The sequence below is a fragment of the Balearica regulorum genome, chromosome 2 (assembly GCF_011004875.1).
Source record: "Balearica regulorum gibbericeps isolate bBalReg1 chromosome 2, bBalReg1.pri, whole genome shotgun sequence".
Lineage (NCBI taxonomy): Eukaryota > Metazoa > Chordata > Aves > Gruiformes > Gruidae > Balearica > Balearica regulorum.
The window spans coordinates 105,388,526-105,413,173 of NC_046185.1; the positions used below are offsets into that span (position 1 = coordinate 105,388,526).

General features: G+C 42.3%; 1 protein-coding gene across 3 annotated transcripts in view; it reads left to right on the forward strand.

Annotated features, from left to right (window-relative positions):
* TPPP (tubulin polymerization promoting protein) overlaps positions 1-24,648 on the forward strand; it is a 76,623-nt gene that overhangs the window by 31,782 nt on the left and 20,193 nt on the right. For all 3 annotated transcript variants that reach the window (XM_075745281.1, XM_075745279.1, XM_075745280.1), the window contains one exon: positions 10,965-11,118. In XM_075745281.1, the coding sequence (XP_075601396.1) occupies positions 10,965-11,118 (154 nt within the window). The remainder of the gene's footprint in view (positions 1-10,964; positions 11,119-24,648) is intronic.

The window sequence follows — 24,648 nt, forward strand, 5'->3', positions numbered from 1 at the left end:
GTAACTGTTTGACTTCTACTGTGGAGATTTCATTTTTCTTTCCTCTATCAAATGCCACATCCTGTTCTTGGTTAACTCAAGAACTTGGTCTCATCAAAAGAGGTAACTTGTCTTCCCTGAATGTCAACATAGTCAAAACATGGGTATTGCATGTGGAGAGAAAGCAGTAAGGAAGGTTACTGGCTATCAAAAGCCTGAGGGGACTTGGTGCTAACACAAGAGTTCATTGAGTTATGTCTTTCTTCCTGTCTCTGATTGTCATGTATTGATACAAATTCAGGTTAATAATATAACAGAAGTCCTGAAAAAGCTAATAATCTGAAAGCTGTCCATGAGAATCTTTCTCTTTTCATACTTATGAAATGCCATCATCAGTTTTCTCATTGTTCCAGGAGAGCAAAGCAACAAGAGAGGTACAATGCAAAATGCAGCGCAAAATGCTCCCTCTGTAGCACAGCAATAGTCGTGACTTAGAGAAACCTGTGGTTAACAGTTTCTGCTCCCTTCCCCTATGATCTGTGTGTGTATGTGCCTAGCCTAGTGTGTATCCTTAAGATGACAAGAACCAAAGAGATCAGCAAATAAATGGAGCCCTTTGGAGAAGAAACCTGCATATCTGCAGAAACCTGATTCTAAGGCATCTTTTTCCTTCTTCAGCACTAGTTTGTCCCCTACCATTTGGGTCTAAGACCTGTCTGCAGCCTTTCTTTTTTTTTTTTGCTGTCTATTTCTTACATCTTTCTGTACTTTGGCTAACTTCTGTGCTGCTGTCACTCACCCCTGCCATGTCCTTTAATGTCTAACTTCCACCCAAGTTGTGTGACAAATAGTGCCAGTCCTTCATGCACCTGAAAGATAGATTTCTATGTTACTAAACAACATGCTCTGTAAGTTATGTGTCATTTGTTGGATTTTTTTTTTCACAGAAGTAGACAACATTCTAAGGATAAAAGCAATACACTTGTGATAAAATTACTTTTATCCATTGTATGTGTACAGTTATTACATTATTTATGTAGAGTCCAGGGGATTGACAGCCAGAGCACCTCTCTTCTTTGTATGATACCAGTTAACAAGGAAAAGTTGAATTCCTCCCAGAGTGCTTGGTAGCGCGTTTCTATCTCTTTTCAAACTCACGTACGTGCCTGTCATGAGAAATGCATTTGCAAACCCCTTTGATGTAAGTTGGGGCATGCGCGTTCTTCAGGCTTCACAGAGTTTTCCAAATACTTCCTTTGTAGCTTTTTATCAGTAGCTAACCACTCCATGGATCTTTATTCTTAAACATCCAGATATAACATTATTTTTGTTCTCTTAGACTGAACCCCCCCCCCCCCCAAACAAACCCCAAACAAGTGGATTCTGCTACTCTTGTAAGCTAATGTCATCCCTTCCTCTAAGCCCTATATAACCATCATACCTACTTTTTGCTTGGATTTTTTCTTTTCCTCATCCTCCTTAAGTCCCATTAATCTCTTTAACCTCTTTAACTCATTATGGGGTTTGCTTTCCTTCAGAAAATTTTACCTACTACGTGTTTTTGCCAAGTCATTTTCATTCTTCGGTCTCCTTCTTCATTCCCTTCCCAATGCTATTTTATCTGTAGGCTCATAGCTTTTGGGTTTGCTTTTTTTATTTATTTTTTTAACTTTAGATTTTATGTTAACGGCAACAAGTTTTCACTGAGTGAATCACATAGGAAGGAAATGCTACAAAAATAAAGCCAAGAGTAGAAAAAGGTTAACTTCAAATATAGGAGAGGAGTTCTCATGAGAGAAGCCTAAAATACTTAGGTTAAAATAAAGCCTGATAAAGATATCAAGTGCTGGTTTAGTGAGCTGCTGAAGTCCTCTTGCTTCAGATTCTCAAAGCATTGCAGTTCACAAGCTCTCACCATTTCAGATACTTAGAATGAACAAGGTGCGCTCTGCTTTACACTTGCTCAGTAACAAGACAAAAAGCACCTGGAGGGAAACTGGCATTTCCAGGTTCAGCTCCTGAGTGAATGATGCATGTTCTGCCCTTGCTGCCCAATCCCTGACTCCAGAGAGGTTTCTGTAAGTCATGACTATTGCTGTGCTACAGAGAGAGCATTTTGCACTGCATTTTGCGTTGTACCTCTCTTGTTGCTTTGCTCTCCTGGAACAATGAGAAAACTGATGATGGCATTGCTTTCTGATTGCGGGGTATATGAAGCCATTCAGTCCAACTCCTTATGTCCGACTTGGCCAAGATGCTAGAAGTTATTTTTATACAGTAATTGTGAAGATCATCTAGATGTCGTCTTTGTCAGTCCTAATCTTTCCTTCAAGGGAATCCACTTCTGGTAAATGGCCAGGCACTCAAAGGTACCTGTATTCCAGAAGTGACCACTACCTTAGCTGATGATCTCTGTTGTATCTTCTTCTTAGGATCATTTTTCTGAGGATATCTTCTGGAAGGATATCTTCTTTCCTAACAATTTGCCAATTTACTCCTGTTTACATCAACATCCAGATGTCTAATTTCAGTATCCTAGTTCTACCCATTAATTGGGCAGAAGTCTCTGATGCAAGGTGATACCTCAAGTTTTGTTTTCTTAATTGGTTTTTACAACCACCTTTAGAGCTATTGGATAGTGCAGTGCAAAGAACCAGATAGACTGCATCACAGTATCTTTCCTCCCCTCTCCCTTCTCCCTTCAGCTATACTTGTCAAATTTTTACACAAGTCTCTGCTTTGGGTTAGTCATACATTGTTCAGTTTTATTCAAGAAACTGTGTTCTCTTTTTTGTTTGTGATTTTTTTGCATTGAATATCTAAATTTTATAATTTTGTTCTTGACTGATATATAATAAGAAAGACATCTTCACAGGATATGTTAAATACTCCATTAGGTTGTAAGGTTCTAGCAGCCTGGTTAGCCTATCTAGGGACCTAGCTTTAGTTTGGGACTTCTCTTTGGCAGTGAATTGCGGGGCTGATCAGCAGTAAAAATGCTGACCTGTGTAGCCCAAAGAGAGCAGAAAGTGAAAATTGTAAACCACAAAAAGAAAAAAATAAGCTACCAGCCCTATGGCATAATCTGCTTCTTGATTAAACAGATTAGCTTTGGACTTTGAGCTGGTAACATTACAGCAGACATTCTTGGAAAAAAGACTACTTCTGTTGGATGAGTGATGTATTTTGCAGAGACCAGTATAAACCTTTTTTGCTTCAAAGAATTTCTGTGGTACCTTTTCACTGTCAACATGTACAGTACAAATACACTAACCATTGCTATTAATGTACGTTATGCTTATGGACTACATCAAGAAGACTTAGTGTATTATCACGAGTAGCAAGAAAAGAATAAATGTCAGTTCTACTAAATGAACAGGAGTCAATGCTTTGGGAAATACCACAGTTATAATCATAAAGTTGCTGCTGTAAAGTGGTAAATTAAAAAAAAAATTATTCGAAAATCAGGGAGTTTCAGCGGTAGTTAGTTTTTAGTATGGCAGATTGCTCTTGGAAAAAAAAAAGTAAAAAATTCTGGGCAAGCTGAGCAAGATCCATCTATTATTTCTCTTAAAAAAAAAAAAAAAACAAAAAACACTTCCCATTTCCCTTTTTTTTGATTGTCAGGATAAAGTAGAAACAACTGAATTCCAAAGTCTGGTCTGAACATCATTAGGAAATATGTCTTTCTTAGGGTTTGGGGTAAAAAGTCTGACTTATGGTCTGTTCTCAATGTTATCCTGACACCTTTATATGATTAATTTGAATAATTTAAATGATTAATTCTGATAATTCAGGAGTGTTTCTTATTATTTATCTTATCCATCCCACATGGATGTAGGAGCAGTAATGGAAAATCAGAAATTGCCTGATTAAACTTATTGTGCCAGTAAGTCAGAAACTACAACAAATAAGCCACTTGGGCGTTCTGTTGCCAGCACAATCCTTCATTCTGTCTTCTGAATGAATGAGACTGCCTTGGGAAGGAAATAAATATAAAGAGTGCCAAGAATCCTGTTTGTTCTGATTTACAAGAGATGATGTTAAGTTTTACTTGACTGCTCGGTTGACTGAGACACCCAAGTCTGTGGTGAATTTAGACTAAATAAACCTTACAAACAAAACTCCTTATACAAGAGCTTATGCAAAAACATTTTTTGGACTCCAACCTCTAGTTATGCTGTCTTCATACGCTTGTTAGACTTTCTGTACTCCTTAGATTTGTAGATAGATGACAACTTCCACAGCAAGTCCTGGTTAGTGATCGTACTGTCAACCTCTCTGGCATGCTAGCAAGAATAGAAGCTTCTGTGAGTATTTTTTATATTTTCTTTTCCCTCTGCAATCTAAGAAAATTGAAAGGAAAAGTGACCCTTGGCATGGGAGTATGGGCTGACTTTTGGTAGCTCAGAGATTAAGACAGAAAACTATTATGTTGGAGACTTCGCTGTACTAACAGTGAACTGTAATAGTGCTATGGAGATAAAGCTTTTCAATATTGGTCAAGGATTTTGTGTGTTGTATATGTGGAGTGTATTTGTATCGCTTTTCAGCTAAAATTGTAGACAACTGTTAATCCAAATTATTTTCAAATCCAAATAACACAAGTATTAATTTGCAATGTGAAAACATACTGTTGCATTTTTCTAATCTCGTGAACACAGGACACTGTTGGCAGTATTATTTGCAAATGAAAACTGCATCACTTGCTGTTTCAATCTACTTTGGGCCAATGTTTGATCTCTTACGCTTTGTCAGCTATGCTGATGTGCAGGCTCAGAACTCGTGTTTTTACATATGTGAGCTTAGGCTCCCAAAAGCAAACTGAGGAATTCAAGTTTTAGTTCAGAATTTCCCCATTTAGAGTGGTTATATGTGGAGGGACCATCAAGGAAGGGGAAGTGATGGGAAGCTTCCTAAAATTCTTCTGAGAGTGTTCAGTCTGTTCCCACGTGTAGGCATAGATAGAAGCAACTTTCATGAGTGTATCATGAATATACTGTTTCCTCCACTGAAGGATGATGCATTAGAGTAAATCTGTTTGTTCTAAGAAGCACAGCTTAAAATAGAATGGCATGTAAGAATGTATCCTTCCTAAACATAAAGGTTTCTTTGTGTCATAATAAAGTACACGGCTTTAAAAATTTGTTATTAGTGTCCCTCATATATATTTTTGTTCTTTTCATTGAGGTGGCTAATCTTATGATGTCTGTTTTTGTAAAAACCTTTTTTTCCCCTCCACTTTCTCTCTATTGTTACTATTTTCCACTTTGTCACATTTTCTGTACAGATAGTTTTAATTTGCATTTCCAGTGTCCGATTGTGTCATGTCACACATTCCTTCTATTCCATTCATCTTTTTTCTTTTTCCTTTCTTTTTTAATATACAGTAATTTATCTTCTTTCTAGGTCTCTCTTAACTGAGAGATTGCCCTTGGCATACTTAATTGTAGTTTGAACTTGTAACACTTGGAAAATGAAAGTTAATATATTTGTTTTGTTATTCCCATGGAAACAAGATATTTATAATGAACTTCTAAAAACAAGTTACAAATATACACAAAGCAGCTGATTCTTTGTAGCAATTGCTTAATAGCAAGAAACTGGTTTGTTTGGGGGTTTTAGTTGTTTTTCTTGTTGGTTGTTGGGGTTTTTTTTTTTCTTCTTTTTTTTTTTATTTAGCTTCCTGACCTCTGAAAAGCTGGTATCAGGAAGGGGCAACCTGAATGTGAACAGAGCATTAAAAATGGTGGAAATAAACTGAGAGTATGACTGCCTTGTGTGTCATGCAGTGTTCATAGTATTATCATTTGTCATAGAATCATAGAATAATTTGGGTTGGAAGAGACCTTTAAAGGTCATCTAGTCAACCCCTTCCACAATGAGCAGGGACATCTTCAACTAGATCAGCTTTCTTGGAGCCCTGTCCAACCTAAACTTGAATGTTTCCAGGGACAGGGCATCTACTACCTCTCTGGGCAACCTGTTCCAGTGTTTCACCACCCTCATCTTAAAAAAATTTCTTCCTTACATCTAGTCTGAATCTCCTCTCTTAGTTTAAAACCATTACCCCTTGTCCTATCACAACAGGCACTGCTAAAAAGTTGGTCCTCATCTTTCTTATAAGCCTCCTTTAAGTACTGAAAGACTTCATTCAATAAGGTCTCCCTGGAGCCCTCTCTTCTCCAGGCTGACCAACCCCAACTCTCTCAGCCTGTCCTCATAGGAGAGGTGCTCCAGCCCTCTGATCATCTTCGTGTCCTCCTCTGGACCTGCTCCAATAAGTCCATGTCTTTCCTGTGCTGAGGGTCCCAGAGCTGGACACAGTACTTGAGTCTCACCAGAGCAAAATAGAGGGGCAGAATTACTTCCCTTGACCTGATGGCCACACTTTGTTTGATGCAGCCCAGTATACAGTTGGCTTTCTGGGCTGTGAGCTCACATTGCTGGCTCATGTCTGATTTTTTCATTCACTAGTACTCCCAAGTTCCTTCTCCACAGGGCATTTTTTGGACCTGGAGGGGGCTGATCCTGTGGCTTAAGAGCATGTAAATCAAGAGTTATGTAGGTTTTTTGAGAGACTTTGCCTCTGTCATTCCTACCTCCAATGTCACTCCAATTAATGTTTTTGCTGGTAAAGAATATCTGCCATGATGCTCATTTCTTTTTCTTTTGGGTCTGGCAATACTAAGTTGCTCATATATGCATCCAATTTGTGGTTACACCTTAAGTAAGAGGGAAAAACAACTAATTTCCTTTCCTGATGTTAGTGTGACAGGGAAAAGACCAATTGTGAGAGGCAGGAATGGCTATGTCTTAGACCAGATGATGTTCTTTGTTCTCTTGGCACCCTTATTGATGTATTTATGTATTTTTTTCCTTTTAATACAGAATAATAAATAAAAAATAAAAAATCATGCTCTTTAAGTGTGGAACCAAAAACTCTACATGTGTTAATAAAAATAGAGTCAACATGAATGTGTTGGTTTTGCGTGGCAAGGTTTTGGTAGCGGGGGGGGGCTACAGGGGTGGCTTCTGTGAGAAGCTGCTAGAAGCTTCCCCTCTGTCTGACAGAGCCAATGCCAGCCGGCTCCAAGACGGACCCGCCGCTGGCCAAGGCCAAGCCAATCAGCGCCTCTGTGATAACATATTTAAGAAAGACAAAAACAGTTAGAGAGTGCTTTTGCAGCCAGAGAGAGGAGGGAGAAGATGTAAGAACATCTGCAGACACCAAGGTCAGTGAAGAAGGAGGGGGAGGAGGTGCTCCAGGCGCCGGAGCAAGATTCCCCTGCAGCCCGTGGTGAAGACCATGGTGAAGCAGGCTGTCCCCCTGCAGCCCATGGAGGGAGGATGAGGGGGTGTAGAGATTCCACCTGCAGCCCGTGGAGGACCCCACGCCGGAGCAGGTGGAGACACCTGAAGGAGGCTGTGGCCCCGTGGGAAGCCCGCGCTGGAGCAAGCTCCTGGCAGGACCTGTGGATCCGTGGAGAGAGGAGCCCACGCCAGAGCAGGTTTGCTGACAGGACTTGTGACCCCTTCGGGGACCCACGCTGGAGCAGTTTGCTCCTGAAGGTCTGCACCCCGTGGAGGAGACTCACGTTGGAGAAGGTCATGAAGGACTGTCTCCCGTGAGAGGGACCCCACGCTGGAGCAGGGGAACAATGAGTCCTCCCCCTGAGGATGAAGAAGCGGCAGAAACACCGCGTGAGGAACTGACCGTAACCCCCACTCCCCGTCCCCCTGTGCCGCTGGGGGGGGCGGAGGTTGAAGCCGGGAGTGAAGTTGAGCCCGGGAAGATGGGAGGGGTGGGGGGAGGTGTTTTAAGATTTTGGTTTTATTTCTCATTCCTCTGCTCTGTTTTGCTTAGTAATAAATAAGATGAATTCCCTCTCTAAGTTCGGTCTGGTTTGCTCGTGATGATAATTAGAGAATGATCTCTCCCTGTCCTTATCTCGACCCGTAAGTTTTACCTTTTCTCCCCTGTCTAATGAAAGAGGGGAGTGATAGAGCGGCTCTGGTGGGCACCTGGCCCTCAGCCAGGGTCAACCCACCACAATGAACTTCAGTGTTTTTTGCTGAAAGTGGTCATTCTCTTTCTCATTGTGATTATCCCAACTGATGATCCAAGCTAAATGGTAGCAATACTGATTGAAGAGTTCCAGGTAATCTGTGTGCCACAGAAAATGGCATTTGAAAGGTCTGTATGTTAGACTTGGCTGTGAGTCTTAGGGTGGTGTTATGCTGAAGATTTGCAGTGATTGCCAATGCCATCTTTTTCTAAATGAGAGGCAAAACAAAATGAAGTCCTGACCTCTTGAGCTAGTTGAAAGTTCTTGGATATGTTTCATCAGGAGTGGGATGTTAATCCTGTTAATGAGAATCCTGGACAAATTCCAAGTAGTTAATTGCAGTTTATTCCATGTGTCTTTCTGATTAATGAAATACTGGGTTATATTCTTCATTTCCACTGTCATGATGTTCTTTTACTAGCTAATTCCATGAGATAGTCCAGCTTATGCTTCACCTAAAGCAGCCAAGGAGTTGCAAACACCAAAGATAAACAGATAAAGTTTATTTCTGACTAAAATAGGGAGTGTGAGGGATGTAGGGATTTGCTACACGTTGGGCTGTGTTGGAAATATAGGATACTAGTAATGAACAGTACGTAAAGAGTTGCGTTAGCTTTGAATTTTCTTGTGAATAACCAATTTCTCCTTGTTTTAAAAGTCTGGGACAGAATTTCATTTTGTGTTTAATTGAAGTAAGTCACTTCCTAACTCTTGGTGTCTAAAACTGAGAAATTTCACGTTCCCCTTTCATTAGTGAAGGCACCCTCCTGCAGAGGGGGATTTGACCTCTGTAGGTATCTGAGAGAAGATCAAAGGTAAGTCGATGAAAGATAGGTGAATTGCTCTTCACAGTGGCTCTCTGTGGCGGTTGAATTAAAATTAGATTTCTATGCATAGTTTTTCTAGCCTGAGATTTCTGTTGCCAGTGCACACTTTCTCTATCCTTGCATAGATTGTTTATTCCTGTATAAACAGATGCCCCTGGCAGCCTGAGTTGTGGTGGGTTTGGGGGTTTTTTCCTGATTTGCTTGAAATACTCTCTAAATTGGCATTAAAAGAAATGCTTAAGTGGCAAACAAAACTCAAGTACTAGCATGTTTCCCAGCAACATGTATTCTCAAATATTTCTTTGAGGGTTTCATAATGTTGTAAGCAATTCAAAACAACTGCTACTATTAAAGATAGCAACTTTTATTTAAGGTTACATCAGCATAAGTATCAGAACATCTTTTTGAAAAAATTTCTATTTGATCTGTTAAATTTTAGCTTAAAACATAGCTAAATTTTGGTGTGTAAATTTCTGTTCTAGAGATCAGGGGACCTGTAATTTAATAATATAGGAAAAGGTGTGTGTTGTGTGTGATATAATTCATGGAAAAGAAATTTATTTATTTTTTTAAATGATGAGTGATCTCATTAATGCTGTGGCCTCATACATGAATTTTAAAATGGGGAACACTTAAAATAGTTTCATATTAGGGAAAAGGAAGGAGCAGTGTATACCTCACTACATTATCTGCTGCCTAAACTGAGTATTTTAAACACTTCTCTGTAATGAATGCTGAGTTTCTTTAGAAGACTTTTATCAATTGAACCCTTTGGCCTGATGGGTGTAAAAGATCTGCAGGAGTGACTGTATAAATAGATGTTTGTAAAGTGTGAACTTCCCACTCTACTTTTCAGATTTTGCACTGTACGCTGCTATAGCAAAATCTTCTCCACTAAAAGTAAACCTAAGCAAGTAATTTACTAGTGTGGAAATATGGATTTCCTATTAGTAAAAACAACAGTAAGTCTTCAGCTCTGAATTTCAGGGGGCAGGGATTATGAGCTTATCAGACTGCTGTATTGTTTTTTCCATGAACCCGTGAATGTTTTATGAAGGTGATGGTCTAAAAAGGAAAACAGGTATTGAATTTAAATGCATCCCTTTAAAATTTGTAAGGCTTTAATAGAGGAGGAATTTCAAGGTTTTAAATGCTTTTCAATAGTTTGCTTTGCACAATAGCATTATTCTTAATTTACTTGTGAATACATGTATAGTGACCTTTGAATAATATGTCATAACCAGTAATTCAAAGAGGAATAAAAAAACATTAAATAACAAAACTCACTTAAGATGCTTCAGTTCTTGTCTTTTATGCATGCACGCTTTACAAGTGTGTCCTGGGTTTGGCTAGGATAGAGTTAATTTTTACCAGAAGCTGGGACAGGACACAGCCAGGACAGGTGACCCAAACTAGCCAAAGGGGGTATTCCATACTATATGATGTCATGCTCAGCATAAAAGGGGTCTAGTCAGGGAGGGATGGCGTGGCACCAGGATGGTCCAGCTTCAGAATGGGTCTGAGCATGCAGTCTGAGTTACACAGTCGTTAGGTGAGAAACTGCATTGTGTATCACCCGTTTTGTATATTCTGTTATCAGTACTGTTGTTGTTATTTCCCTCTCCCTTTGCAGTCCTGGTAAACGGTCCTTATCCCAACCCACAAGTTTTACCTTTTTCTTCCCATTCTCTTCTACATCCCACTGGGGGAGGCGGGGGGGGGGGGGCTGAGCGAGTAGCCACATGGTGCTCAGCTCCCAGCTGGGGCTAAACCATGACAAAGTGATCAACCAAATGAGACTATATTTGATTTGATGAGATGCAGGCATTCTGATAGCAGGCCAGGTTCCTTTATTTCCTTTTTATTTCTGAACATTCATCAAAGGAAGTTTCTAAAGTGCTGTCCTACTGATGTACATAAAAAAGAAAGTGATGTTCCTGGGATACGTTTTATCTGACACCATAAATGAGCTGCATGGGTCATCTTGTTTTTCTGTTGTTTACTGTGGTAGAGTGAAACCATTCTGCTATTCTTGGAATGCTTGTTGTGCTCTCTTGTAATTTCTTTCAATTTCTTTGTGTTTCAACAGGGGAAAGTCTTCCAGAACTATCACTTTTGACCAGTTTAAGGAAGCTCTTCAAGAACTCTCCAAGAAGCGATTTAAAGACAAGAGTGATGAGGAAGCAGTTCAAGAAATATACAAACTAATTGAAGGAAAAGCCCCAATTATATCTGGAGTAACGGTATGTTACTAATCTAATGGATGAATTATTCTCGCTGTCCTTTGCTCTACTGCAGTGTTGCTATATTCTCCTGCTTCCCTTTACAATCCACAAATCAAGTAGTGTGCCTCTGTGGTCCTGAAGGCAAGAACTGTGCTGAGCTGAATGGGAGCAAAGATTATGCAACAGCTGAGTACTGCACTACTGTGTATTCTCATGTGGCACTATCATTGTTTCTGCTAGGAATTGTAGTACCATCTAGCAGCACAGTCAGGAAAATTCAACGAAAGCTCTTGTGTGGTTAGAACATAGAAATGTTTGTGAAGAGTGGTGCATCCAAATCAAAAAGAGTAGAAGGGAATTAAATTTAGAACCTCATTAAACAGTTCTAAGATGTTGTGTGAAATACCAAGAAGACTAAAGCAAAGACATCTTAAAATACATTTAATACACCATGTGAATCCCAGAGCACTGGAAATCTGGGAATAATGATCATGTGGTCTGGTCTTTGTTTTTTTGTTTGTTCCAAGACTGTCAGAACTATAATGTTTGGTTTTGGTTGGGGTTTTTTTTTTTTTGTTTTGTTTAATATTGGCATTAAGCTTTATATATGAAAAGGAACTTATAAAGCCTAGTGTACATAAGTTTAGTTGTCCTTTTAAATGCTCAGGTTAGGCAAGCTTTCAAGCTTTTACCCTGTAGTTTAGGAGATACTGCAGTGTTTACCATCAACTTGAATAGACCTGTCAGTTTAGTTCATCTGCTTAAAGTTTGTGATCCTCCTGAATTTTGACTGTAGAGCTGTGAGTGAAAATCTAATTGTAAATAACCTTTCCAGAAATTGGTTTTGCACAAATGAACAGTGGAAATCTCAAGTGGAGAGATCTCTTGAGTTGTACAATTTGTCAGATTTTTAAAAGATTGTATTTTATTACTCTTATACTCCCATTTGAAACAAGTGGTGGTTTTGATACAGACTTAAAATAATGAACCTTTCCTTTTTTTCTTTCACTCATTTTAGTGAGTTTGGATAACTTGTTCATCTATTCAGGGATGGTCCCTTTGAATTGTGCACATACTTCTAGGTCTCACTCCTGATTCCATTTTCAGTATTTCAGCAGTCAGATATTGAAATTATTAATGGCTTCTAATAAGGGAACAAACTCTTTCTGTATGGATGACAGGGTGATGAGAGAGCTTTGCAGATGCAGGGTAGTGTCATATAGGTGCTGCAGAGGTATATGAATGTGCCAGCAGCCAGGGGGAGAGGAATGGTGGAGGAATATGAGCCAGCAATGTGAGGCTTGCCTGTAGTCCTATTGTACGTGCAGTCCTGGGAGACTGGAGAAGAAGCGAAGAAATAATGGTAGAGCAGGGGGATCACAGTATTCTCTCCTGCTTGCTGGCAAAGTAAGGAGCAGGAGGCAGAGCTTAAAGGGATGGAGATTGCAGGCTGGGAGAGTGTGTGTGTGTAAATTTTATGTTTGCTTTATCTTCTATTTTTGCCACGTGGTAAAAATGACCCGAACACTTGAAATTAAAGACATTAAATAAATACACAGCCACTCTCCTTCTAGCAACCTGGGAATGCAGATATGAAATCTATATACAAGCATTCTAATGCTTTGTTTACTTTGGGAAGTCTATGTCCTGGAAATGTCCAAGTTTGCCTTCTATATGGTTAGACAGAGTTCCATGAAGCTTTTCTAAAACTGTTCTAGGATAACTCAGTCATGCCATGTAGTGTGTCAGCAGCCAGACATTGAAACTGAGTGAAATTTTGGGCTGCTTTCTAATCTGCAATGGAAGGTGTATGTTTGGCTTGGTCACACAGGGAGGAAAACAACAAGCAAGTGGTAGGGGTTAATTAAGCCATAGCTTTGTTAGCTCATTTAGTAGTGATCTAGCAACAGAATATACAGTACAGATCATATATCTTTGACAGTTTACGATCACACATGTAAACAAAGCCTGGGGCCTTTTAGTTGCCCTCACTCCTACACAAAGGCCACAAGAGCAAGACTGAGGTTCATTCTTTTCCTGTACCAAAAGCTGTGTGCTGTAACTATGTTGAATGCATTTCTACACCTCCTGTGAAACAGATGCTTGCTTTGGTCATTTCTTAAAATGAAACCAGCTGAACCTCAGTGTATATCCAACAGGGTCCCTGACATAGCAATGTAGAATAATTTCAATTGAAACGGACCTGAGATGATCTCATTTAACCTTCTGCTCACAGGAGAGCTAACTTTAAAGGTTGATCAGGTTGTTCAGGGCCCAGCCTAGTCAAATGTGCTGTGAGGTTGGTGCGGGTGGCAGTGCAGTACAGCAGCAACAACACTTTAAATGCTAGGTGATGGGTGCTCAGAGTGATGGTGATATGGGCAGGATTATGTTTTCACAAAAGAGGACCTGTTAGGGAAAGAGCAAAGAAGCCAGAGTGCATCCCAGAGAGCACAGCAAATGAGACATAGCAGTTGTTGCAGCAGGAGTGCAAAAAGGCTCAGAAATTCTACTCAAGACTTTGTGGATCTGCTTGAACACTGTACAATGGTGGTCTCAACATGCTGCAGCACATACTGTCCAGCACATGGACATCAATTAAGATGTAGTAGTAGTCCACAGGACTACCATTAGCACATCAAAGTCCTTGGCTCTAGAGGGAGGAGCCCTCTATCCTGTGCTGCAGAGTGCTCCTGCCTCTCCCTGGAGGTTAGGGCAGTGGTGGCCTCTTTTGTGGGAGATGTGCTTGTGGTGAAGGCCCTGAGGTTCCAGATTAAGAGCGAAGACGAAGAGAAGATTGACATGGTATTTGTGGAAAACCCAAGCTACACAAGGTGAGGAAGCTGGAGACCAGGTCACCACAGAATATCAAGATGGAGAATGCTGGAAGGTTGTGACTTCTGGCAACAAGAAGTCACAGATCTATTCCATCTACAGATCTCCAGTTTCAGAATAGGTATGGTACTCTGGGCAGTGGTGATGATCAACAAGACCCATCAGAGTCAGCCGAGCCCAAACTTAGTGTCTGCACAAAAGGGAAAAAGTGAGTGATAGTGTCACCCAACATTACCTCATGCTATGGGGAAAGACAGGTTCTTTTCAGGGTCCTTGGTAGAATGAGAACTGGCCACAGGTTTGTAGTTATAATTAGAGCTTTATTATTATAGAAAGATTTTAGTAATCAGTGTAGCTTATTACACAAAATTTCTAGCAGTCAGGATAGCTTTCCTACTACCTAAAATTGCAGTTACCTATACTTTTCAATCACCTGGATCCCCTGCAGATCCAGTTAAATTCTTAATAATCAGTATGCAATAGAATAATTGTAACCTGGATTCTGACTTTTAAAAGTACATGTGTCACTCAATCCTCATAAGAAGAGTAACGACGGAGGGGTTGTCATGGTACTCTAGCCCAAGGCTCCCCCTTTTCTCTTCTATCACAGTGTGAGCATCCCCTGTATTGCGGCAGGAAGCACAAAAGCCTTAGCAGTCTGTCTGCTCTTGGATCAACTTAAAAAAACCCTTTTGGGTAAGCTGATGTATTTATACCTCTTGTTTGGGGGGATTTGGCCTATACAATTGCCATAGGTTAGTGGATTCTGAAGAGGCTGCCATACAATCACTATGCAAGCTGCAGGTGATAAAGGCTGCATGATGATCCTTATCTCTTCCTGTCCATTGTCCTGCCTACATGTTGCCCTTGCTTTGACCTAGTGGCACTGCTCCCAGCCTACATTAGGCCTTAGCATGATGTTAGTCAAGATCTGAGCAAGAGTCAAGTGAACAGTCACGGGAGGCATCCCTGACGACCAAGGGATCACAGCTTTTGCCATCCGGAATAGCTTAATGTGCTATTACGCTTCTCTATTCTGTAATGGGTGTCACCATACGCTGGCAACAGTGCTGTACCAGGTATCAGGAGCGATAGGTACCAGTCACAGATAGTTACTGGAGCTTCCTCTTGTTGATGATCGAGGCATGTATCTTCTGACCCTCTCTGATGACTACAGAAGTCTGGGGGTGAGAGTGAAGGGCACGGAGCTCTGGTCTTGCCTTCCCAATCCTTGCGGGGAGGAGGAAGGCTTAGTAGAAGTGAACTGGTGTTGCAGACAGGGCTTAGTTAAAGATTCGAAAATGGCAAGGGTCACCAAAAACTTACAGCTGGGTTTTGCACACAGGTGGAGGTTAAATCAAATCACACGTACAGACAGGACAACAATCCTGAATCAAATTACACACACACACAGAGGCACATAGTTCTGAACTAAATTGCACGCACACTCACACACATAGGTTAACCTATGATTAAAATTTCCCTTTTGTGGGTTTCATGAGTTACTAGCTTTGATGTGCTGGCATTCATCAACAGACGGTTGGTGAACCTCACGAGATCAGGCCTTAGAGTCCTCGTGAAATTGTCAACAGGCTGTCTTTCAATCCTGGCAAAATCTACCCCAAGAGGCATCCCAGCTCAGGGGAGATACTGCATCAGATACTGGGTGTGCAAAAATCCAATCAGTACACAGAGTTGAGATATTTGTTTTTATTTCTGGTCTGCAGAGTATGGTGCTGGGCATCTAACACCAGCCAGCAGACTGAATGCATGAAGTGTTCTTTTTTTATAATAATAAGATGTAGTTCATTGGTGTTCTTAAACTTCCTTATCCACATTTCACCTGCCCTCATCATACATATGCATTTTACTTTGTTTCAAACATTTGGGGATGTCTCCTGATTAGCATGCTCATTATTCACAGAGATGTACATTTTAGTATTATAATCAATACAAGTTTGCTGAGGGTACACTATTATCTTGATATTATTCCAAGGCTAGATATATTTTATATACAGTTACAATAGGGAAATAATACTGTGAAGGGTACTACTGTTTTAAAGCCTTAGTCTGTTGAGAGATCCTATCCTGGTTAACATAGTTTCAGAACATATTGTCAGGGATACTTGAGGTGGCATATACTTTGCACGGTTGTTACATTAAAACCAAATGTAAAATGTGACATGAATCAAGTTGTCAGGCTGCTGCAAAAAGTCCATTATGTAGCCCTACCCCTGCTGGGCTAAGGCCAGACAAGAAATATCTAAATAATGTACATTTGTCTGATAAATAGGTTGTGATTGTTAAAAGCTGAAGTTTCTCTGATATATTACTGCTTCAGTCAGTTAACCATGAAGAACCATTTGGACTTGCCAGTTGTACTGGGAAACTAGGGGAAGGTAATTCCGGCAAGGGGAATTGCGACCACTGACCCATGGACCACCTAACCTAATTATACCACCAACTCAAAAGAAAGAACTATTAGGCATGCACACTAATTTACATAGGAGGCAAAGGCTCATTAACCAATCATATAATGATAAATCATACATATGTAGTAGAAACATGAATATGTTAATATTAAGTATATAAATGACTGTTGATTTGGAGCTTTGGGGTGCTGTCTTGTGACAGACACCCATATCTGTGCAAATATGCAATAAAATACCTCTGCTCTGTATGCACATTGGTGTATTGCACACTGGGTAAACGAACCCTCGGTTTTGGGAGAACAGAGTCTTAACCCTTGTTTTTCCTATATCGGTGGGACAGCTCTCCTGACTGGAGTGCTGCAATGGATGGATAGAGGCTCTTCAGGAAATACAGTGCGGGAAAATGAGGAAGAGAGATTGTGATCTGTATAAGGCTTAGCTTGACTGCGTCTAGCTTTGCCTTGGCACAGGTGACGAGCAAGTAGAGAACTTGCAGATAAGGAGCAGAGTACAGACCAGCACAGTTGATGATGTAGTAGGCATCTAATACTGGCCTAGTGATCAAGAAGAAGAGATAGATAAAGCCTACTTTGGGCACTTGGAAAAAACCTCACAGTTCCTGGCCCTGGTACTCATGGGTGACATTGACCAAGCTAAATTGACTGGAAGTGATCCCTAAGATTGGTAAAATGAATTAAAAAAAAAAATTTCTTAATGTGGCTTCTGACTGAGCTGAAACACAAAAAGGAAGTACACAGGAGGTGGAAGCAGGGAGAGACTATGAGGGAGGACTATAGCCTGTGAATGAAGGAACAGAGTGAGGAAAGGCAAAGTGCGGCAGGAGTCGAGACTAGCAAGGGAGGTGAAGGACAACGTGGGAGGCTTCTGTAAGTACACTGGTAGCAGAAGTGTGTGCTGGCTGCTCGGTGTGGCAGGGGACCTAGTGACAGGAGAGATGGAAAAGGCAGAGATGCTGAATGCCTTCTTTTGCCTCCCTTTCCAACCAGCAGGGCTTGCCCTCAGGGTCCCCAGGTCCCTGAGCCTGCTAGCAGAGTCTGTGGGTGTGAAGCAGTACGCACAGTAAAGGAAGAGAGAGTTAAGAATTGCTTGAGCCAATTAGACGTACACGAGTCCATGGGACCAAGTAGGACGCATCCAAGGGTGCTGAAGGAGCTGGGCAATGTCATCATCCGTGACAGCTCCGTATCATCTTCAAAAGGCCGTGGCAGCTGGGGGAGGTTCCCAGTGACTGGAAAAAGGCAAACATCACACACGTCCTCAAGAAGGGCAAGAAGGAGGATCCAGGTGACTGCAGGCCAGTCAGCATAACCTCGGTCCCTGTGAAGGTTGTGAAGCAAATCCTCTTGGAAGCCCTTTCTCAACACACAAAGGACACGAAGCTGATTTGGAGCAGCCAGGATGGATTTGCCAAAGGCGAGTCATGCCTGATCGACCTCCTTGCTTTCTATGATGAAATGACTGGCACCGTTGGCAAAGGGGCGTAGTATACCTTGATTACGGCAAGGCCTTGGCCCCAGTCGCATCCTCACCAAATCGGTGAGGTATAGGCTGGATAGCAGGTGGACTGTCTAACAAGCAGCTCTGGAGGTTGTGATGGACAACCAGTTGAACGTGAGTCAGCAGTGAGTTTTTGCAGTGAGCGAGTCGTGGCAGCAAGAAAGGGTTGCCGCATCCTGGGCTGCATGAATAAATGCGTAGCCAGCGGGTCCAGGGAAGTGATCTTGCCCTCCTGTTTGGCGCTTGTGAGACTGTATCTGGAGTGTTGTGCCCAGTCTGGGGCTCCCCTGTGGAAGAAAGATTGATACATTGGAACAAGCCCAGTGCAGGGCCACCAGGATGGTCAGGCGGCTGGTTGCAGTGTGGTAACTATGGCAGGAAAAAAATAATGTCTCTTTATGTTCCTGTAGAGACAGTACAATAAATAAAATAATTTGCTGTTCTGAAGTTAGAGCAGAAATTTTGTAGGAACAGAGCCTGTGTGTGTGTGTATGTATGTTGTTTGACTCCTAAAATAAGGACATGAGCTAGAAATCATCTCTCGTAAAGTAGATTAATATACCATGAATGTTGTAAAAAAAGCTACATTTAACCTGCCTATGTATAAAGCTACTAAAAGAATTAAGATGTTGTCCGCTTAGGATGTGACACTAGCAAATGGGAGCATGCTGCATTTGATGCAGTTTTTCATCTTCCTTCAACCTTTTTTTTTTTTCTTTTTTTTTAAAAAGGTTGACTTGGGAAACTCCAGTTCTTGTGAGTCTGTACTATCTTCCCTATTCTGTTTTGTCTTCACCACCAATAGGAATGTAAAACTCTTGCTCAGAGAAGCGTTGGCACGTTGTTTTCAACTTTGTGGAAAGCCATGTTAGGCCGCTAGATCCCATGACTTGTAGTTGCTTGGAGTCTTGAAATGTTTGGGAGCTGGGGGCGGGGGCTAATATTACAGAGGAGGAAAACAAAGGGTCACTTGTAGATGCAAAGTGTGCAACACCTGATCTGCCCCTTAAGGCTGGGCACTACATGGTCGTCTCTTGACATAGTTAGTTCTAGGCCAGGCAGGTTTAACTTATTAATTTGAAATTGTTGAAATTGTGATGTCACACACAAGACACCTTCTTAATGTATTTTGGTCTAGCTCTAGCCAGACTACTAGTTGGTGCAAAGATCTGGGTGCTATATATGGAGCTAGGGCTTGTGGGATTAAAACACCCAAGTGGTGTTACTGGAGACCACTCCTTTGAAAGTCATCACCCTGATTAATTAAATTTCTGGCTTTGCTGAAGCGGAGTTGCTTATCACTTTTTGCGTGTGTGTGTGTCTGCGTACTAAACTGAAGAAACATGAATGCAATCAAAATTTTTCTTTGAAGCTTGATCTCTGTTCCTGACCTTCTGCATTTTTTTAATGCATATGCATGTATTCCCATAGGGGGTGGGTTGTTTGTTTGCTTGTGTGTTTTTTGTTTTGGGGGGTGTGTGTGGTTTGTTGTCTTTCCTGGGATTTTTTGTTTGTTTGTTTTAAATTAAATCATTTTGGTAGGGAGTCCTGGTATAATCCCCCCAAAAGGAAAAGCTTTCCCTCTTGAGAATTTTTTTCCCTGTTTCATAGTCAGTTTTAGGTTCTCATTCTTTACAAAGGTTCGGATGTTACCAGCAAATAAATAATTCTGAAAAACTTGCTAAGATTGCTAATGCTGGTGCTGATTCTAAAGGCTCCCAGAACATTTCAATTACATAACCAAATCTCTGTGGCAGCCTTTTCTAGGAAGAAATGCTGTTAGATAGTAAAGTTTTATGGTTGAAGGAGCAAATACAGAAAGCCATTCAGTTTTAGTGAGGAATTGAGGAAGGATGATTACAGTTGACAGAGTTAGAGTGCAGCCAGGAAGACCATGGCTAAAGTGTGTACCCTTCTGATAAGGAGTAATATTAGCACCTTACCTACTGTCCGTCACGAGCATTTTCAGCAATGCAAGCACTCCCAGCACACTGCTGCTGATCTACACAGAAGTACTGTAACTGAATTACTGGTTGTCTTGAAGAGCAGCATTGTATCCTGAATAGCCAGCACCAATTTTTGCAGCTGTCCCATCAGAGTGTTGATTTAGCATGTGAGTTAAGAAAAGATGATTGTTTAAAAAAATCTCAAAAGAAAAAAAAAAAAAAAAAGGTGTGAGGGAGTTCCCAATGTTCCCAGTCTGCCACTTTCGTAGAATCGTAGAATGGTTTGGGTTGGAAGGGACCTCAAAGACCACCTAGTTTCAACCGCTCTGCTATGGGCAGGGACACCCTCCACTAGACGAGGTTGCCCAAAGCCTCATCCAACCTGGTCTTAAACGCTTCCAGGGATGGGGCTTCCACAACCTCCCTGGGCAACCTGTTCCAGTGCCTCACCAGCCTCACAGGAAAGAATTTCTTCCTAACATCTAGCCTAAATCGACCCTCCTTCAGCTTATACCCGTTACCCCTTGTCCTGTCACTACACTCCCTGATAAACAGTCCCTCACCAGCTTTCCTGTAGGCCCCTTCAGGTACTGGAAGGCCACAATTAGATCTCCCTGGAGCCTTCTCTTCTCCAGGCTGAACAACTCCAACTCTCTCAGCCTGTCCTTATAGGAGAGGTGCTCCAGCCCTCTGATCAGCTTCGTGGCCCTCCTCTGGACTCGCTCCTACAGCTCAATGCCTTTCTTGTACTGGGGACCCCAGAGCTGGACGCAGTACGCCAGGTGGGGTCTCATGAGAGTGGAGTTAGAGGGGCAGGATCACCTCCCTCAAGGGAGGATTTTGTTATGTTATGTAATGTTTGCCTCCAATACTTTATCTGAGCAACCGGTTACTAAAAGGACACAATACCTAAGGCAGGAAGGAAATGTTTCTGTACTATCTGGACATTTGTAATTCAGGCAACAATCCCCCCCCCCGACAACCTCACTGCAGTGTTTTGCATCACACCAGTAAGTTTCTGCTTAAGCTGAGGAACAGCTTTAAATCAATCCCAAATCTTTGGCAGGCAGTGAAAATATCTTCAGGCAAGTTGTTTCAGTGGAGACAGGAGTTCATTGTAAAAAGCATTGCACTTCATGTTTGTTTTGAATGTATGATATTCCTGAAGTCCAGAAGGTTTTTCTGCTGTGTTTACTTCCTAGTAGTTGGTTCTGGAGATCCTTTTTGGGAATGGTGCCATGTTCTGTACAAAGCCACACGGCGTGCAGCTAACGAGAGCTTGCCACTGACTGTGCTCGCTTCAGAAATGGAAGCAATGCAGCTACAACGCTGTGGTGCTGCACTGATCTGGTTGTCCCGCTGATCAGGTTGCATTGTGTCTGGTGAATGCTCCAGCTTTCTTGGCATTAGCTTGGTGTTTTAAACTGCGTGCTTCGTAAGAAGGATGGTAACGAGGGCTGACAGAAAATGAAGAACACGACCTTAGCAGCACTGAATTGTCTTCCTTCTTCTTTGCCTCAAGTGTGTTCTGGAAGGAAGGGTCCTGAAAATGTGGAGAATCTTTTAGTCTTCCACTGTTACCCTATTATTGTGATTGTGGCACAAGCGTCATAGGATGCATCTAAGCCTTTGGCACCAAAGTGAAATAGAGGTTCTGTTTAGTCCATAAAATTCATGCTTACTTAATTGCATTGATGCAATTTCTCTGCTGCAAAGAGGCCATGCCAGTGCAAGAGCATGGCTTTCATTCGATGTATTTTTCTTCATCAAAGGGTTATTTTCTTCTGCAGTAGTGTTGACAGAATGCATGATTTTGATTTCTGTGCTCTCATTTCCTTATTCCTGTAGTTCCTTTCAGTTTCATAAGGATTGATAGTACTGAATTTCTGATTTCTGAAACTTATTATAGTTCTCAAAACTGATGAAATTGAATGTTCTACTTGCTCTATTAACTGCTCTTCAATTCATCTGTTATCTTTAGGTAGAAGGCAAATCTGCCCAAGTTTGTGGAGGTGCCTTTCATAAGAGAGGAGGAGGGAGGCACATGAAGCACAAGAAAGTCATCAGGAGCAGTCAGCATGGCTTCACCAAGGGAATTCATGCTTGACCAGCTTGATAAACTACAATGAAAGGACTGGCCCAGTAGATGAGGGAAGAGCAGTGGATACTACCTGGACATCAGTAAGGCCTTTGACAGGGATTCCCATAAAAGTCTCTTAGCCTCTCAAGCTGTTGCTGTAGGGACTGGATGAGCAGACAGTGAGATGGATTGAAAACTGGCTAAAAGGCTAGGCCCTGAGGGTGGTGGTCAGTGGTGCAAAGTCTAATCGGAGGCCAGTAGCTAGCAGCGTACCTTGGAGGGGGGCATACTCGGTCCAGTCCTGTTTAACATCTTCATTAGTGATCTGCACGATGGAGCAGACTGTACTCTCAGAAAGTTTTCTGATGACACAAAGTTGGGAGAGTGGCTGATAGGCCAGGGGATTGGGCTGCCATCCAGAGGAACCTCAACAGGCTGGAGACATGGCCTGACAGGAACCTCGGGAAGTTCAGCAAGAAGGGCAAAGTCCTTCACCTGGCAAGGAACATCCCTATGCACCAGTATTTGCCAAGGGTCACCCAGCTGGAAAGCAGCTTGGCAGAAAAGGACCTGGGGGTCCTGGTGGACACAAAGTTGAACATGAGCCAGCAGTGTGCCCTTGCCGCATGGAAGGCTACTGGTATCCTGGGCTGCATTAGGCAAGGTATTGCCAAGCGGACCAAGGGAGATGCTCCTTCCCCTCTGCTCAGCACTGGTGAGGTCACATCTAGAGTGCTGTGTTCAGCTCTGAACTCCCCCATAGAAGACTGGTATGGAACTACTGGAGAGAGTCCAGTGAATAGCCACGAAGGTGATGAAGGTACTGGAGCATCTCTCCTATGAGGAAAGGTTGAGAGAGCTGGAACTGTTTAGCCTGGAGAAGAGAAGGCTCAAGGGGGAATCTCATCCATGTATATAAATACCTGAAGGGAGTGTGCAAAGAGGATGGAGCCAGGCTCTTTTCAGTGGTGCCAGTGACAGGACAAGGGGCAATGGGCACAAACTGAGAGAGAGGATTTTCCCTCTGAATATCAGGAAGCATTTTTTCACTGTGAGGGTGACTGAGGAGTGACAGGTTGCTCAGAGAGGGTTGTTGGACCTCCATCCTTGGAGATATTCAAAAGCCATCTGGACGTGATACTGGGCAACTGGCTCTAGTTAAGGGAGTGGGAGTTTGGAGCGGATGACCTCCAGAGCTCTCTTCCAACCTCAACCCTTCTATGATTTTTTGATATTTAGTACTACTAGCTGCTTCTGGTTGAAGAATCCAAGACAGACGTGAAGTTCTTGTGTATTCTAGTCTGTATTTACAAAGGCTTTTATGAAAGAAAGTATGTTAGCAGGATGCCTAAATCACACCTAGCCTTTCTGTGTAATGTTCACACGACGTTAAAGAGGAAGTAGTATTTTCTTTTTAATGGATATGCATTCATCATAAAAGCATAAAAGGAGAAGAAAAAGGACAAATGGGGTGTTCTGCATAGCCTTATGGTGACATCTTACTGTCTCTGATCTTTTATATGGATGGATCAGTTCAGGGAGTGAGAGCATATTGTACAAGGAATTAAAATTGCTTGAATTTTGTAATATTAGAAACAAAGTGAGCCTCCCATTTCACAGAAGTTGTGCCAGCAGGAAACCAACAGGGACTGCTGTCTTTCAATTGTAATATTTGTCACACGTGGGAAGGGGTGCACCAGTGACTTCACATGCAACTTAGGAAAAAGCTGCAGTGAACAAGGCATATTGCTTCTCATTTCCTGGTAGTTTATTATACAGTCAAGACTCTTCAGCACACATCAACTCCTCCTCTGGTGATATTCCAAAATCTTTGCCATCTGGCCAGTCCATGGTCACTTCCAAGATTCCTGGGCGATTGGGGTTTCCTATTCAAGCCTGCTGTGTGATCAGTGCAACCCGCTTACTCCACGCAGCATCAGTTGCGTGATGTGTAGAGGGGCCCCTCCCTCTGAACATCCAGCCAAGCACCAGCAGTTAGAGTGCCAGGAGGAGCTGTGCTTCAGTACCAACCACCTCCAAAGCAGCTCAAACCCTTTCATATGCTGCCAATATCTCTTTTTCAGTTGGAGTGTAGCAGGCCTCGGATCCTCTGTATCCCCAACTCCAAAGCCCCAGGGGTCGACGTCGAGTCTCCCCTGATGCTTTCTGCCAGAGATTCCAGGTAGGGCCATTCTCCCCAGCTGCAGTCTAGAGCGTGTTTCTTGTATCTGGTCCTGCCCAGACTAGCCCAAGGGCTACTGCATGAACTATCAGGTTGCCCAGAGAAGTTCTAGATGCCTCATCCCTGGAAGTGTTCAAGGCCAGGTGACGTGGTTTAGGCCCAGCCGGCAGCTGAGCGCCACGCGGCTGCTCGCTCACTCCTTCCCCAGCATGATGGGGAGGAGAAGCATAACAAAAGGCTTGGGTCGAGATAAGGGAGAGCTCACTAATTATCGTCACAAGCAAAACAAACTGAACTTAGAAAAAGGGATTCATTTAATTTATTACTAAACAGAATAGAGCAATGAAAAAAAAAAAAAACATCAAGCCTTAAAACACCTACCCCCACCCCTCCCACCTTCCCGGGCTCAACTTCACTCCCTGCTTCAACCTCCTCCCCCCTCAGCGGCGGGGGTGGGGGGGGGGATGGGGATTGCGGTCAGTGCAGCGCACATTGTTTCTGCCGCTTTGTTGTCCTCGGGGGGAGGACTCCTCTCATCGCTCCCCTGCTCCAAAA